This window comes from Lytechinus pictus, chromosome 14, assembly GCF_037042905.1.
Source record: "Lytechinus pictus isolate F3 Inbred chromosome 14, Lp3.0, whole genome shotgun sequence".
NCBI classification, from domain to species: Eukaryota; Metazoa; Echinodermata; class Echinoidea; order Temnopleuroida; family Toxopneustidae; genus Lytechinus; species Lytechinus pictus.
The window spans coordinates 4,228,275-4,246,583 of NC_087258.1; the positions used below are offsets into that span (position 1 = coordinate 4,228,275).

General features: G+C 35.2%; 2 protein-coding genes across 2 annotated transcripts; both read right to left on the bottom strand.

The window, feature by feature from the left end:
- Nucleotides 1-520: 520 nt before the first annotated feature.
- LOC129276020 (beta-1,3-galactosyltransferase 5-like) lies at nucleotides 521-5,933 on the bottom strand. Its single transcript, XM_064109688.1, has one exon. The coding sequence runs from the start codon at nucleotides 5,063-5,065 to the stop codon at nucleotides 4,004-4,006; it is 1,062 nt and encodes a 353-aa protein (XP_063965758.1). The 5' UTR covers nucleotides 5,066-5,933; the 3' UTR covers nucleotides 521-4,003.
- Nucleotides 5,934-7,738: 1,805 nt separating this feature from the next.
- LOC129276332 (procathepsin L-like) lies at nucleotides 7,739-17,850 on the bottom strand. Its single transcript, XM_054912718.2, has 5 exons — nucleotides 17,211-17,850; nucleotides 15,953-16,142; nucleotides 14,930-15,144; nucleotides 14,123-14,354; nucleotides 7,739-9,068 (listed from the first exon to the last, which is right to left on the bottom strand). Exons 1-5 carry the CDS (start codon nucleotides 17,463-17,465, stop codon nucleotides 8,971-8,973), a joined length of 990 nt encoding a protein of 329 aa, XP_054768693.2. The 5' UTR covers nucleotides 17,466-17,850; the 3' UTR covers nucleotides 7,739-8,970.
- Between the last annotated feature and the right edge of the window lie 459 nt (nucleotides 17,851-18,309).

Genomic DNA, 18,309 nt, shown 5'->3' on the forward strand with positions numbered 1-18,309 from the left:
AATAGATTTACGAAGGTATACGTGCCTACGAAAATATGGGGAGGCGTGGGGAGGGGGGTGAAATCATTATATAAAATTTGAGGACTATGTGGTACTATACTCTCATTTTAAAACGGGCCCTTGATCTAAAATATAATCATGATGGATTCGTACATCACAAAGATTGATCACACTTATATATATTATATATATATATATATATATATATATATATATATATATAGGCCTATAATATAGATTGATAGATAGATAGATAGATATAGATAGATAGATAACCTCACACACACCCAATACTGGCAGTTCTATATATAGGGCCGAATTCTTAGATAATTTCCTATATGCCAATGATAATTTTGCCAATAAGAAGTGTCAAACTTCTTTCTTGCTCGATGTAGCATACTTGTCTCTTTTCATGCCCTTGTGTTTATGTGTTTTCTCAGCCAATCTCGCTGACACACATCAGAATACAATCGAGAAGGGTGTTGGGATGAAAGACGTACAGTCGTTCAAGGTGATTCTATTGTATCTTTTTATCTCAAATTCATCATTGTTTATCTTGACCCACCATTGGTCTGTAACTTCTCTACGTCAGTTCACCGATAAAGAAAATTTCGAAAGGGTATGAACTTTAAACATAATTGTATTGAATTTCCAATATGAAGATGTATAGATTAGACCTATACAAATATTCTTGAGCGTCGTCTCACTCTTTTTCAGTATCCAGTTCAGGCCCCGATCAGAGATATCTCATGAATCAAGGATAAGTGCAATATACCAGTCTGCAAATACGGACTGATATTTGACACTTCAACCAATAACAGGTCTAGAATTAAGACTTCAGCTACAGTAGGGGAAGGCGGGGTAAGTTGTGACACTTTTTGCATTTTGCATGATAGAATTGATATGATTAATAATATTGTAGAAATAAGTACCTTGCCTTTAGATATGATTCTTGAGAAATCTTTTTCACCTATATACAACGTTCTACCCCCACACTGAAAGTCGTTGTGACCTTTGAAAAAAACGATGTCAAGTGGCACAACTTGCCCCATCTGTGGGGTAAGTTGTGCCACCTTCTAGGGTAAGTTGAGCCACAAAAACTATGTACAAAATGTATGTGGGAACAACCAGCATGTCAATTTTTTATTTAAAGTCTTTTCACTTGCTAATTCTCTATAAATACTAACATTCTCTATATAAGTAAAAGAACTGTCATGTGAATTTGCTCTTTTCTGCCTGCATATGGATGGCTTTTTAAGGTTTGATTGTTTTTTTATTTACATTACCATAAGAATTACCATGGCTCAACTTACCCCATGTTGGCTGGCTCAACTTACCCCAGTCCGAACTTAATGCAATAATTTCGCATCCACACATTTCTTCTGCATCCACCATGTAAAAGATTGTGACAAGGATGAAGATCCATACCTGGACTGACAATGTTGTTCTTATCAGTGTCTTTTTATATGGAAAGACGTGTGTGTGTAAAAAACACTTATCTATTTCACACCCTTTTTTACTTTTTGGGCTGAAATTTGTATTTTTCCCTCTAAAAAAGTACTTTTTGTTTCAAAGTTGAAAACAATGTGGTGGGTGAAGGGTTATGTAATGGGTCATCAATACATGACACCACCATAATGTCTGACTCATTCATTATTGGCCTGGGGGTGGTGGCTCAACTTGCCCCTATGCTCAACTTACCCCGCCTTCCCCTACATATTGCATTTCATTTCATTTCATTTATTTCGACAAAAACAGCAAAGTAAATACACATTTACATCTCAACATCATTATGGAAAAGATACAATTTAAATTACATAGAAATAAAACAATAGTAGTGAAATAAATGGGAATGATCATGTAACTTAAAAAAAATGTCTTGTGGAGGAAACCTTCAGAGGAAAATGGGGAAAATGCTGTCAAAATTAATTATTTTTGCAGACATAAATGAAAACAGCTGCGTATTGCAGGATTTCCTTTATAGGATGACATTAAACTTTTACTTGTGTTACGAATATATTCTCTATCTCTGTTCAAGTACATGTACTATGGTAGCTCAACGCCGCTATGATGGTGAAGCTTTTAATCAGTGCTATGCGGGTGAAGTCACTCTCATCATCCTGTGCTCGATCAACTATATGCAAAGTGTCTGCTATTACTATCCACAGTATACCCGTGTCCATGGTTACCTTTTTTGTTATGTCCGTTTCCATTAACAGCCATATTTTGTTCAATTGATAACGTCCCCTGATAAACATAATGCCCTTTTTGCTACTCGAGCATTTCAAATCTGTTTTGTTTTCCCTGATTAAATTTGCAAGGTTTAAGGGATCTCAAAATGGTTCGTATTCTTACTTGTTTTAATAGATCATGTTAACCATTATACAGTTTTATTAATTTCATGTATGAAAATTTTACCTTGCAGAGCATGCCAGTACGCAGATTGGGGGGGGGGGGGGCAGTTGTCTAGGCCCCCAGAAGCCCATTTCTACCTAACATTTTCACAAAATTCACAAAAATATGCACTAAAACCTTAAATTTTACTTTAGAACAGGCAAAACCACCCCTTCGCTGCCTCACTTTTTAGTTTCTTCGACTTTTATGCGTCTTGTCCCCCCCCCCCGAAAAGAAATCTGCTTACGGCCATGCCGTACAAGCATTTTCAATTCAATCTTTGGTTGCAATTAATATTTAATGTAGGCCTATTAATGAAAAGACCATAATTATCAATTATTGAAAATAAATAGGCATACACACATTCAGGAAAAAAACTGGAAATATGAAAAGGTTTGGTGCAAAACAAAGTGATTGAAAACAATGCAATGAATAACTCTTGCAAAAATATAACAGTTTCTTTCACTTTACTTTTCTTTCTTATTTTATGTAAATTCATGTATTCTGTTAACATATAAAATTTGATAGATTCACTTTTGAAAATAACTTCCACTAGGCTTTTCGAACTCATAATATTAAAAGTCAATTTTTATAATTTTAATTATTTTTATTTCGCCTACATAGCAGAAGCGAGACAATGGCTCCACCTTTCCGGCGTAATCGTCAACATTGAATTAAATCTTAACCAAGTTTTAGATTTTTTTTTGTTAGAAATGTCATCATAACTTGGAAAATATATGGACCCATTTCGTGAAACTTGGACATAAATATGATCAAGTACGTATATCACCGATCATCTTGCAGAGGTTCATTTAGGGCCAATGAACTTTGATAATGCTCTATTATCAACCTTCAAACTTACCAAGGTCATTATTTTTAATCATGATATCAAAATTATGCGTCCATATTGCATAAACGTACAGAACAATGAATCTCAGGTATACAACATTAAAAATGGAAAAATTACATTTCAGGTCAATATGCGTATGTCAAAGGAGACTTGGGGTCAGTAAACTGATTTTAAGATTAAAAGAATTTAGATAAGATCTATATAATGATTTACACATTTAAGAGATTATATGAGTATGATTTAAGGCTACTGCTAGGTCAACGTCAAAGGTTATGTAGATCAACTAACTTTGATAAGCTTTGACATTTTCTTCATTATTTGACAAAAAATACAATCAAATTAAATGACACTTTATATTAAATAAGGTAAAGTTATTTGACATCACAATATGACATCAATAATAAGTTTTTCAGTCAAGAACAAAGACCATTTGAGGTCAACAAACATGTTACTTCTTCTACCTTTATGAAAAATAATACTTCATATTTTTCAGCACTGTTTCTATAAAGATTAATGCAGGCGAGACTGTCAGTAACATCATTTAAATGTGATCATTTTAATTCACGTCTTTTCTTTTACTTTCCCCTTACTTTTCACTGACATAATTGCAATTAATATTTGAAATACGATTGAAAACAGGCCGATCTTCAGAACTCTATTTTGCAATTATCATTATGTATGCACTTGTTGAATAAATACCATTTAATATCAAATTGAATAGATTCTTTAATTCTGTTCAGTATAAATTGCAAAACATGTTCACTGTCTGTGGTTAATTCTAAAACTATTCCAAGCATTTTTCATTTCTTTCGCTGGCACTTCAATCCTTAAGTAATCCCTCTCTCGACTTTTTGGATGGTGCCGTCGAAACCACTGCGGTCGGTGAAGAATTCCGATGGCCAACTTATCCAACAGTATACCACAATAAACGTCGTCAAATGGTATCCTTGTCGGGGTTTCTCTGGAAACTTGAACAAGTTTCTCAACAACATCATGCGACAAAACATACCCATGTCCCAATGGAAACGTAGGATATGTCTCGTTTGAGTAAAATTCCTTCGGTACATACCATTTATCCCAAACACCAGTGTAGTTGCGCCATGGTTTATAACCATCTGCCCTTTTTCCAAGAACGAACCGAGAGCGATCCTTTGGCGGTAGAGCGTCGAGGTCTTTGACCAGGGTCGGGACATCAACTATGACATCGTCATCCGTTGTCAACAAGAACTCAGTGTTGCTGCAAAATTCGAGCACCCATTTAAACCCCATAATAAGTTTGATGGTAAGGTTGTAGTAATTATCATGGAAGCCTACTCTTAGGATATCCCCATGTGTTTCAGACTCCTTATGAATATTCTCCGTCACGCCCTGTGCTTCAGATTCGCCTATGATGAACACCATTCTGGCTGATAACTTCTCTTCTGCCGCTCCTCTTATGTGTGTTTGCCTTGCAGCATCTCTTAGGTGTCCGTTGCCCGGTGCGGATTTGATTAAGACAAGTAAAGTGATATTATCCTTCCCAGCCTTGCACTTGTCCACAGGATTGATCAGATAGTCATATATATCTAGCTTCGATCCTGGTTTCCAACTTACAGTTTTCCGCCAGCCGAGCAATGGGACGGAAGTTGTCGGTTGCTCCAGAAGTACTGGTTCTGTTATGTTCCGCATCGGACCCCCTGTCAGATTCAATCTTCCTGGGACATGGTATCTTTCTGCGACGAGGTGAATCTGCAGTTTGCCATTGTACACCATTAATTGAATAATGCTGTAAACCATTAACACAATGAATATCAATGTTTCAGGTGTCTTTTTACCCATCATGATCAGAGTTCCAGTTTATTTTACCTCAAATACAACACAGTAAACAACCTGAGCACCATACAGGAAAAGATGTAGATGACAATATTAAACGGAAGAATATTGTGTCAGCAATGAGTTTCACGATCACAATCCAATCAATCAAACGGGTAGCGTAAGTATAGACATCCTGGAAATGCTCTAATTAAAATTTTTCATTTAAAATGTTTGCAGGCGAGGCCTCATGATAACATGTCAAATGTATGCATGGTTACAGACCGGGCAATGAGAGACGGAATCGCGAGTCCACCCCCGGGGGTGATTGAAGCCTGCCGCATTGTGTGTTATGTTGTTATTTGTTGGATATTAATGGCGACCAGTCATATTTGACTATTACCGCCAGCTCGTTAGGCCTATTATCATTTTCTTTCTTTTCTTCGACGTGTCCTTTAAAATTGTACCGTTAACGTATCCCTCGAGCTTTTGTTCCACATATGCATGCAATACTACAGTGGAAAAAAGTCCGTCCCTCGTTGAGGAAGTGGAGGCCCCGTGAAGAGGAGAGTAACCACCGTTGCACCCACTCGGGAACCCACTGCACTATTCGTACATCAGTATAGGAGGAAACACTGGTGTAGTAGTCCACCTTCACTCCCCAATCAGTTTTGTTCCGTCAAGTGTGATTCACTTCGCTTTTCAGTCGGGGTCGCCTCCCAGGCACATGTGACGCCAAACAAAATGATAAAATAATAACGATAATGATCATAATGACTAATAATGAATGGTGACTGCCCAATTAATGCCAAAGCCATTGTTCTGTTAAATGGTAGATGCATGGCGGACGAAGGGCCGATGAGTTTACGACACTTCTACCCTTGGGCAAAGATTTATACTGTATGAAGTGGGGGTGTTAGAACCAACAGACACCAGTTGGTACAAGACCACACCCTATACACCCTATAAACATGATAAACGTGCTAGATATTAAACATAATAAAAAGTGTTAGAATGTGTTACACCGGAGTAAAATGTAGTGCTCATCTTTTTACAACGCATTTTTTTACCCAAGCTTTTGCTTTGTAGGCGTAGGCCTATATTGTTCTTTCATCGCGATACCGGTACGTCAAAATGAATGTGCTCAAGTAATAATTGCTACAAATATTTTGACGTAGTTGGGGGTAATGACAACTGACTTTCATTGGTATTTTTTAAGTTTTTTTTTTTTTTTCATATGAAATTAAAGTGAGGATTATGAGAACTTTTGAAAATCCATGTATAGACTAGAGGATTGTAAGTTTTCGATTTGCATTGAGTTATTCTTTATTTAGGCCTATTTAAAATAAGCTGGTTTGAATACACAAAATAATAGATCAATTCAAGCACGTATCGGATGTACTGTAAAACAAACATTGTATTATTTTAAAGTTTCGCTTTTTTTAATTATTCATCATATAAGCATGGTAATATAAATATTGTGATACATACACGTGTATATTTCTGTGGCCAGAACGTTTATCAAAACAGTCATCATCACTTCAGCATAGATGGCGTCATTCCATTAAAGGGGAATGAAACCTTTGGAATAAATAGGCTTGTGTTGAAACAGAAAAATCAAAGAAACAGATCAACGAAAGTTTGAGAAAAATCGGACAAACAATGAGAAAGTTATGAGCATTTGAATATTGCAATCACTAATGATATGGAGATCCTCCTATTGGCCATGCGACAAGGATGTGTAATGAACTCACATGTTAACAACTTTCCCTTTGATGGACTATGAAATACCCCCAAAATGTCTCTTTTTTGCTTTTTCTTATGGTGATACAAACTCTTAATCCAGGATGTATTCTTTAAAATTCTGTATTACATGCCCTCCTATAGATAGAATTCATGATCTACAGATATATGTCATAAAAGAGGCAATTTAAGTGAAATATATACTTAGGTAATGGGGAGAGTTGTTCACAGGTGACATCACACATCTTTGTCGCATTGCCAATGTGAGGATCACCATAGCATTAGTGATCACAATATTCAAATGCACATAACTTTCTCATTATTTGTCCAATTGTTCTCAAACTTTTGTTGATCTGTTTCTTTGATTTTTTTGTTTTCACACAAGCTATCTTGTTCTAAAGGTTTCATTCTCCTTTAACACTTTTTTTCATCATGTTTTTTTCTTCTTCTATCCTCCTCCTCCCCCTCCTCTTCTTTTTCTGCTTCTCCTCCTCCTCTCTTTTTTCTTCTGCTTCCTCTTCATCTTCTTCTTCTTCTCAAGCAAACATTATTCATTGATTTGATACCCATTACAATGTATTCCCAAGAAACGACGTAATATCTATCTATCTGTTAATTGTTGTTGTTGTTGTTGTTCATAGTTATCTTGACATGTATTTTAAACTGCAGGGCGCCTTTGTAAAGCAGTTTTAAGAACTGAACAGGCCTACCCTGCAGTATAAAATAAATAAAACAAAATAAATAAATAAATAAATAAATATATCTATATATATATATATAATATATATATATATATATATATATATATATATATATGATATAGTTTTGATGCAGATATTCTGTATATACTCTCTCTTTCCCCGTTCACCCCTCTCTCTGTCTGTCTCCCTCAAAACAGATCAAAAGGACATTATTTGATATAACGCTCACATAATATTAAAACAATTTGAACAGATCATGTAAAAAGTTTGTTTAAAAGAATCATTCTATTTAATAAATAATGGCATGTTCAAAATCAACACATTATATAATCATTATATTTCTGAGCAACTTAATAAATGTTTCTCCATTTCTTTAATCTTAGAAAAAATGAGTGCACTGTATGTATTCGAAAAATGTTCAGATCAAATATAGCATTCTTTATAAAAACAAATAATAAGACATATACCACCTTTCCTCCTTTTCCAACCCATATCCTTTTTAAAGAGGAGACGTTGTAGACAGAATTCTATTTTTAAAAGTCGAAAAACAGTTCTTCTTTTCATCTAAATAATTCTCTTTGCACATTTTTTCGTGTATAATGAACACAATTCTGTCCCAGTTGCTAGCTTTACCTTGATGACTCACGATATTTGATAGTCAACTTGCTTTTGGGGGATCGTGTGGTTCAAAGTGCAGCCATTTTGTTGTAATATTCATAAGTTCTTAGGAGCGCACACCACTAATAGGATCCGGCAATTTCGGGAATCCCCTTTAGACCCGTACCTAAAATGACGTAATGGTTGGACAAATATTCATATAAAATCAACGGTGCATATCTGAACAGTTTTTTTCATTTGGGCATAGAGAGGGATTACTACTGGATCTTTTCAGTCCCATGGGAGAGCAGTAATTTGTCAATGCTGGGTTTTATGGGAACTTAATTAGTTGCTTAAGAAACCAAGTGAGCACTGTGACTGCAACCAAGTTTGCACGTAGTCTTGGTTTGAGCCCCTGTAGCGCGAAAAAATATTGAAAAACACCTTTTCATATCTTTAGCGTTTGAAGGATATTGGATACACTACCAAATGATAAAGGTGTGGATGATGACATTTCTAAGCCTTATTTTTGGCGATTTTTTCAAATCTCATTTTTAACACATGAGTCTATGGGGTAATAGTTAGTGGTGTGTGCCCTTAGTATTTGTTTCCTATACCAATTATGTAAACAGATACCATAATAATTATGCATGTTAGGGAAGCTGTCCTGCCAAAATCTTGCTAAGTTGTTTTCTTTTACAGCTACAACCAATTTAGTTCTCTCATTAGTATATTCTTAAAAAAATATTTATGTTATGACATTTGATGCATATATGTGTAATTGCATCTTTAGGTATTTTATATCATGGAAAGATGAAATCCAATTAAAGTGATATTGAATCCTGAATCACTTCAAAGCTTTCATATTATTTACCCATCCAATGAGACAGTGAATCACTTGTTGGATGGGTAAATTGCGTCCGTTGCAATACCGCACATGTTGTCGTGATTCCTTGCAATGTTGATGTAGCCGTTTTCACCCCACGATGATCCTAGTAATAGAAAAAATGGAGATAGGTGAAGTGAATGAATAAATAGATAGACAGATGAATGGATAAATAAACAAACAACGAACATATTACAGTTCAATAAACTAACAACAATTCTATCGTTAAAAACACACGCACTAAGAGTTTCACTAATTAAAAAAACATGATTTATTAAAAAATTTCTTTTTGTGACGTCACATGTGAGCAATGCGCCAATATTATGCCCCCAAATAACTTTAGTCAAACAATCAATGGGTGATTTCAAGTCCGGTGTTGGCCTTGGTGTTGGTGTTGAAATTTGGATTGCTTCCCCTGGCTCAAAAACTTATTCAGAGTTTGTAAAACTGCATGATCCAGATCTCATTATTGACATCTCAACAACTAGTTAGTGACTTTTCGGGACCATTTTCATTTTATGTTTGGTGTATAATCGTGTAAAAATTGACCTAACACCAACACCAAAAGGTCAATACTGAACTTATAGTCATCCATTGTCAATGTGTGTTAAATCAAATGCACCGATCCTAAATGAATTCACTAAATAGAAGTGGGAATATGAAACAAAAGAATTCGCGCAAGAGTTGATATGAATGCATACACATGAATAATATAATACAGTACCCTTATAGGTGCTCAGATACTGAATTTTTTTTATTAAGAATAGAGTAAAAAATATATAAATAATTTAATGAACACTGATAAAATTGACAGGAAAGCATAACATTCATATCGGTTGGATGTACTCATAATGTTTTTAAATTCTTAACAATCGACTAATGCCAATTAAATGTCATGGCCCAATGTCATTTGTGTAGCGTTATTCCGATTTTGTAAGTTTATTCAATAAGACAATGTGAACATCTTGTATTTTTGTCTTTGTAAAATTATCTTACCGAATGGACTGAACAAGATATTATGTAACCATTGCCTATTAGTAGAGCGGATTAGCCGAACAATTGTGCAAATTATGACTAAAGCATGAAACTTTCACAAGTATTAGTATATGCCGTAAGATTTATTTTAAAGATGGGAGGTAAATTTATAAATGCCATTTTCGGCCGTTGCCATGGCAACGGATTAATTTCTCCAAAATAACATGCATTCCCATGTAAATGGTAAATAAACATGGTATAGATGACCAAAATAATAATTTCAGGCTCCCAATTGAATACATATGATATTTAGAAATATTCAAGATCCTCAAGATAGTTCCAATTGGTCTGTTGCCATGGCAACGGCTTGTTTTTCCCCAGCAAAGTAAAAAAATTGATAAAAAAACGTTGTAGAATATGATTTATCTTTAATTTCCCCTAATTTTACAGTGCTTAACAAAGATATTTTGGTTGCTAAATGTGTAAACTACATCTCAAGCCATTGCCATGGCAACCAAATAACATCTAATTTACAAAAATAACATGGTTGACAAGACAATGGACAGGTAGAAAATACAAGTGGAATTAACTTAATATGTATGCTTAAGTTTTGACCCCTCTCATTTGAACAAAAAATACAGAAAGTGTTCTGCAGGAGTTCTTTATAAAGATAAAAAATCATGTTTCCTTGTTAAAGCTTGAATTAAATTTAAAAAGAAAATTTTTTGCAAAGGGCCCGTTGCCATGGCAACAGCTTATTTCCCTCTTGAAAGGTAAGAATATTGATAAAAATGTAGAATACATGTACGATATGATCATCATTCCATTTTCCCAAATTTAAAGGTACTAATCGAGATATGTTTGTGACTAAATTTATAAATATAACATCTTAAGCCATTGCCATGGCAAACAAATAACATCTAATTTACAAAAATAACATGGTTGGCAAGACAATTGACAGGTGGAAAATACAATTGGAATTGACTTAATCTGTATGCTTAAGATTTGACCCCCTCATTTGAACAAAAAATACAGAAAGTGTTCTGCAGGAGTTCTTTATAACAGATAAAAATTAATGTTGCCTTGGTAAAGCTTGAATTAAATTTAAAAAGAAACAATTTTGCAAAGGGCCCGTTGCCATGGCAACAACCTATTTCCCTCTAGAAAGGTAAAAATATTAATAAAAATGTAGAATACATGTACGGTATGATCATCATTCCATTTTCCCTAATTTTAAGGTACTAATCGAGATATGTTTGTGACTAAATTTAAAAATATAACATCCAAAAATGGGGTCTAAAATTGACTGTTGTTACTTAAAAATTGGCATAGTTCATTCTATATCCGCCTGTGAGATGTGATTCTGGTGTCTAAACCATATTTTCAAGAGTCAAATGATAAATTAGGACATAGTTTGTTCAATATCTGTCTGGGGAATATGATTTTGATGTCTAAACCATAATCATAAAACCATGGTTTAATGCATTAGAACAAGTTACGAGGACAGTCAGTGGACTGGTATGTTAAAAAATCCAAGATGGCCTTCAAAATGGGGTCTAAATTGACTGTTGGTACTTCAATATGGACATAATATAGTTCATTAATAATATACATTGGGGATATGATTTTGGTGTCTAAACTAGTATTAAAAGGGTCAAGTAATACTGTACATTTGGTCAAGTTGAAACGACAGTCAGGTGTCATTATTGTGTCAAAAAATTCAAAGATGGCTTAAAAAATGGGGGTTTTAATGTTACTTAAAATTGGACATAGTACATCAAAAATACACCTGGGGATGTTATTTTGGTGTCTACACTAGGGTTTTAAGGATCAAAATATACTTTGGGACTGGTTACAATTGTCCATTTTGCCTGAAAATCCAAGATGGCTTCCTTAAATGGATTCTAAAATGACGACTGTTACTTTGAAGTGGATGTAATATCCACTTGTGAGAAATAATTTTGGTGCCTACATTCAAAATGCAAGCAGGTATGAGTTGGCAACAGCACCCATTTTGATGTAATTTTAGAATCTACCTTGGATTTTGGACAAAATTGATAACTAATCATCCTTGTTACTTGTCCTAATGTAATAGTTGACCCTTCATACCACAGTGTAGACACCAAAAATATTTCTCACAGGTTGATGTTGTATGAACTGAAATGAGCTATGTCCATTTATATATCAACAGCCATTTAAAACTCCATTTTTGGAAGCCGTCTTAGGGTTTTGGACACGTCAGACCACTGGCTGTCCTTGTAACTAGTCCCAATGTACTACTTCACCCTGAAAACCATTGAATAGAAACCAAATTAAGCCACTAAATTAGATGTTATTTGGTTGTCATGGCATTGATGGCAATGGCCTAAGTTATTTGTACATCAATAGCAAACATATCTATGCTTTGCACCCTATAATTAGGGGGAATTTATGACAAAATGCAGATTCTAAACTGTTTTTCGATCAAATTTGGTGCTTTTCTTGGGGAAAAAAGAGTTGTTGCCATGGCAACGGCCCATATGCAACATTGATATTTATCATTAAATTCAAGGATTACCAAGGCAATATCAAATTTCATCATTCTAATGAACTAATGCGAAACACTGTAATCTTTGTTCAAAATTAAATGACTGGGTCAAACCTTGAGTTAATTGTTATAAATTGCATTTTCCACCTGTCCATTATCATGTCAACCATGTTATTTTTTTTTTCAAATCAGATGTTATTTGGTTGCCATGACAATGGATTTAGATATTATTTGCATGTTAACAGCAAACATATCTATTCTAATCCTAAAATTAAGGAAAATGAAAGAAAAAATCAGATTATACAGTCCTTTTTAAAATCAAAACTGGTACTGTTCTTGGGTAAATGATCCGTTGCTATGGCAACAGGCCATTTGGAATATTGATATTTATCGTTGAATTCAAGTATTACCAAGGCAACATCAATGTTTATCATTTTAATTAGTTCATGCAGAACACTGACTGTATTATTTTCCCCTAAATTAGTTGAGAAGGTCAAACCTTACGCATGTACATGTACATGTACATTAAGTTAATATTCATTGTATTTTTCACCTGTTGTTAACCTTATCATCCACTTTTTTTTAAAAATTAGATGTTATTTGGTTGCCATGGCAATGGCTTAAGATGTTATATTTATAAATTTAGTCACAAACATATCTCGATTAGTACCTTTAAATTTGGGAAAATGGAATGATGATCATACCGTACATGTATTCTACATTTTTATCAATATTTTTACCTTTCTAGAGAGAAATAAGCTGTTGCCATGGCAACAGGCCCTTTGTAAAATTGTTCCTTTTTAAATTTAATTCAAGCATAACCAAGGGAACATAATTTTTTATCTTTATAAAGAACTCCTGCAGAACACTTTTCGTATATTTTGTTCAAATGAGGGGGTCAAAACTTAAGCATACAGATTAAAGTCAATTCCAATTGTATTTTCCATCTGTCCATTGTCTTGTCAACCATGTTATTTTTGTAAACTAGATTATATTTGGTTGCCATGGCAATGGCTTGAGATGTAAATTACACATTTAGCAACCAAAATATCTTTGTTAAGCACTGTAAAATTAGGGGAAATTAAAGATAAATCATATTCTACAACGTTTTTTTATCAATTTTTTTACTTTGCTGGGGAAAAACAAGCCGTTGCCATGGCAACAGACCAATTGGAACTATCTTGATGATCTTGAATATTTCTAAATATCATATGTATTCAATTGGGAGCCTGAAATTATTATTTTGGTCATCTATATCATGTTCATTTACCATTTACATGGGAATGTATGTTGTTTTGGAGAAATTAATCCGTTGCCATGGCAACGGCCGAAAATGGCATTTAAAAATTTACCTCCCATCTTTAAAATAAATCTTACGGCACATACTAATACTTGTGAAAGTTTCATGCTTTAGTCAAAATTTGCACAATTGTTGTGATTTTTGGAGCTAATCCGCTCTACTATATGTAGACATACAGTATACACTTTTAAAAGTCGACTTGGCAATAAAGATGTCTTAGTTTTCACCATGTCGACATATGACTTCTTAGAAGTCGACACTTCAATTACATTCATTATGTCAACTAACGTACAAGTCGAAATGACAGGAATATTAAGTTGACTCGGCAAGGCCCCGCCTACACCTCAAAACAACTTACCCCATGAGTTCCTGCATATCCAGTACTCGACCCCACTGCCGACACCGTATCCCACCACCAAAAGAGAATGGTCCAACTGCGTCGACGAACAGCTTGGATCAGAGTACACACCGCTCTGGTATAACTGAAAAGACGGTTGGCTAGCGTCTATGGCCACCACTACGGGCGTGAACAAGACTGCTTGGGCGAGGGCTGATTCGTTTCGTGAAGGAACTGTCTTTCCAACATTACACTGAATAAAATAAAGAAGTAAGAAATGATAAGAACGGAAAATATAATTAGTGCATCCTGCTATCAAGATTTGAAGCCCATTAAACAATTTTTTTCTGAATCTGTACTGAACAAGAAATGAATGTCATGTTAGTTTTCTTAATCACATATAGTAGGCCCATTAATCTCAAAAAGACCCCTTTATAATTATACTTGTTATTTGTTTATTTATTTATTTATTAGAACATAGTTTATTCAGGTACAAAAGATCAGCATAAAACTGTTTTTCATCAATGACCTGATGAAAACATAAAAACAACAAAAATCATCATATCATACATGAAAATATAGTCAATATTTTGAGTTAAAGGTTGCGAGACATCCCAAAGGTGACTTTTCACCGAATAATAGAGGTCTTATTTTGTTTAACGACCCAAAACTATCTTTTCTATACGCTTTTCTTTGTCCTTTCTGTTTTTCCTCCCCCTTAAAGTCCCATTTCTCCTATTTTCACAGGGGGCGGTTAATTCCCCCTGCCCCCACCCCTCACCCCCCGTGGCATCACCCCCACCCCCATCAAAGGGACGGGAAACCTACCGATGCAACGGCCTTACAGGACGCATTATTGCAGACATTCGCACCAGTTCCGGTATGGTAGGTTCCCTTCATGCAGAGCCCACCGTGGTCGTGCACGCAGCCGAAGACGCCTGGGCTTTCAAGGGGATTAGGTAAGCAGCAATCGACGACTTCGGCATCGGCCAGGATGTCGAGCGGAGTCTTGTTGTGGATAGAGGAGTAGCTAGCTACGGCATCTACATTGGATAGGTATGAACATATTTTTTTAATGAGGTTAAATTTTTTGGACAGCTTTATGTCATGTCTGTAGATTAATGGAGTATCGTCAACCAGGGTGATTTTGAAACACACTCTGTTAAACATGTATGATTATCCCCCAATAATTGTCTTTTTCTTTTCTTCTGTATTGAATTTCATTGCCCTGCATTTTCTCATTAAAGGGAAGTGTCATATGGGCGTATATTTTTGTCCGTTAATGTGCGGATTTGCAAATAAAGTGATATAGGTCTATAACAACTTACGTGATTTTATTTGGTCAATACTACTCAGTTTATCATCAGAAATGAGCCCCGGGTTTTACAAGATACCGTTGTTAATTATATTATCATAATTTTGACGAATCTCAGATTCTATGGTTTAATTGAGAATCCTCGTTGAATTATTTCAACGTTATAACAAAACAAAACTCATGGGTTTAATCAGTATTCTGGAAAACGGAAACTATATAGCATTGAACAAGAACGGGCTAACTGAAGCTTTTCAAATTGCACTTAACAGAATAAAATGTCATGAATGAACAGAACGCTAGTAACATAGAACCGAAGTGTGGACGCTGAATGATTAGCTTTCGTTCTATACATTTAGCATAAATAAGTAAATTCATCATTGGAGAAATTATATACATTTAATTAGTTAAATAAATCAAATAGATTTAATAAATTTAATGAATAAGATATATCTAACAAATTATTACATAACTTAAATAAACAAAATAAAATTAAATAAATTTTCTAAGTGAAATATATTTAATCGTATCTAACTAACCTGCAACATTCATGGCTAGAGATGAACCAATCTGACCTTGGTTCCTGACAGGATTAACCTCCTTCTTATCTCTCCAGTCCCATGATGACGGCATGGTCGATCTCGATGATGACGTTGACTTCGTTTCTTTCCGACCAATATTGACGCGTCGTCCTTCCACGTCAAAATTGTTGTTCATTCGGCCAAAATCCTGTAGAGAATGTATTCATAATAATTATCTTGATGAACACGGAAAAGGGGAGAAAGAGGGTGTTAGAAAGGGCAGGGGTTGCCTATTCGAATTCAATTTAGATTTTATACAAATTCTTTCTTTCCAGATGGGTCTTGAAAGATTTATTGATGAAATTTGGTGAACTGACCCTGGATAGGTATTTGAATCCATAGCGTTGGTCCTAACATTGAAAAAAAAAACGCGAGATCCATCATCGGCGTTTTATTCTGGATGTATGGTGCAAAGAAGAATCTCATGATTATGGTTAGCCAAAATAGCGGGGGTGGGGTGTGGGGTTGCAACCTCAGCCCCACGTACTACTGTACCTGATTTGTACAACCACCCACTCTCCCCCTTAGGCATGTAAGGTGTTGGGATATAATATATCCCCATGTATCGACTTTTATAATCAAAGATTTTGAGTAACCACACTTATAATTGATATAACACAATTCAGCAAAATTAATTAATTATAACAAAAAGGACACTCGTTTATACAAACTTGGAAAAGGGATTTATATTCAAATACGTCCCGCCCGAAAAATTGTTCAAATAATTGTCATGATTAAAAAAACATTCGGCGAGGGAACGAAGTAACCTAGCGATTTTCGCACAACCTAGACAATACATGAATTATATGTTGATAAAAATAATACTTCTTTATTGAAAGTGGGAGCATTTTTTTGTACAACCACCCCCTCTCCAAAAACTAAATGTGGGTGTGTGTGTGTGTGTGTGTGGGGGGGGGGATATTCCCCGGGATTTACGCCATGTAAATTTGTCAATTAAAAGACCTATATAAAGTAGTATTATGAGCCCCCTAAAAAAATGATGGGGGCAGACATGCCATATGGGGCATTGTTGATATTTTTAATGCGAAAACATAATTGTGTAATAGATTTTGACATAAAATACCCTTTCCTTTATTCCATTTTCCTTCCCTTTCTTAGTCGTGATTTTTTTTTTTTTTTTTTTTTTTTGGGGGGGGGGGGGGGGGCTTGGGAGCCATGGCCCCCATCTGCACGCCAGTGCTATTATTAGGCCTACCTGATCCGCAAACCCGTTCATCGTCATCTTAAACAATCTCCTCCCCTCATCGTAAGCTTGGTTGTTCCAGTCAACAAGTTGCTTGTTCTTAATCCACGTCTTCCATCGAACGAGTTCCTCCTCCTTCGTCGAGTACTCTTTACCGTACTTCGCCTTCCAGCTCGTCCAGGCTTTCGAGTCCGCTGGGCGACCACACGTCTCTTGAAACACTGCGACCATTAACAAGACCGCAATAATAAGTAGATTTCTCGCCATGTTGAAAGCGAATACTGTCTTTATGTTGACAATGCAGTGTAATAACTAAATATTTAAAGAAATGCAACCTATTCCAATACTGATCAGTGATGTGCGAAGACTTTGATACCATTCGTCAAAAGCGTTCCATACCCCCAATAAAATTATTCCACTCCCAACAACTCTTTCCCTTCCCCCTTTTTAAGAGGGGGGGGGTGATACGAGGGTATGTTTGAGGTAATGAGCCCCCTTTCGACACCATTCGATACTGGAAATATCATATCTCTCAGAACCCATGATTTGTCACGAGTCTAGTTTATTATGAAGCTTCCAATAAAAAACCACGTGATATCATCCGAAGCGCACATTTAGTTTAAACAGTTACCAATAAAAGAAAACCCACAATAGCTTATCCGAGTCTGCTTATGGTGCATGCATGAAATCTGCATTTTAATAGGTCAAGGATCAAAGTCTGCAAATTCACCAAATCCGTAGGTACAGTCAACTAAATAAATCGTGGAAATGAATGATAGGACATTGTGTACGTTGCAGTGGAATTGAACAATGGACAGGATTAAGATAATGAAATCATACAGAATGTAACTGTTGATCATGACTTTTAGAAAACTATTGGCATGAGATGTTCATTTCGTATATATGGTATAAGACCGTGTAAGTCAAATAACTGTTATCTTTGTCTGTTCAATGCATAATTGTATTAATCTAGTGGCGGAATTTCCATATTTTCAAATTTTCATAAGGCGTAAGATGTCCTAAAGGTGACATGATTTTTTTTCTCAATTAAATAATAGGGGTATTATAGAAAAAAAAACATATTCAATAGTTCATAATTCATGCTGTTTCT

What these genes read in the sequence shown, in the direction of transcription:
- LOC129276020 (XM_064109688.1), bottom strand. Translation starts at nt 5,065, where the DNA reads ATGATGGGTAAAAAGACACCTGAAACATTGATATTCATTGTGTTAATG.
- LOC129276332 (XM_054912718.2), bottom strand. Translation starts at nt 17,465, where the DNA reads ATGGCGAGAAATCTACTTATTATTGCGGTCTTGTTAATGGTCGCAGTG. An exon ending in CCTGTAAGGCCGTTGCATCG is followed by an intron (nt 14,355 to 14,929) that starts GTAGGTTTCCCG and finishes TATTTTATTCAG; the next exon opens with TGTAATGTTGGAAAGACAGT. An exon ending in GATATGCAGGAACTCATGGG is followed by an intron (nt 9,069 to 14,122) that starts GTAAGTTGTTTT and finishes TTCTATTACTAG; the next exon opens with GATCATCGTGGGGTGAAAAC.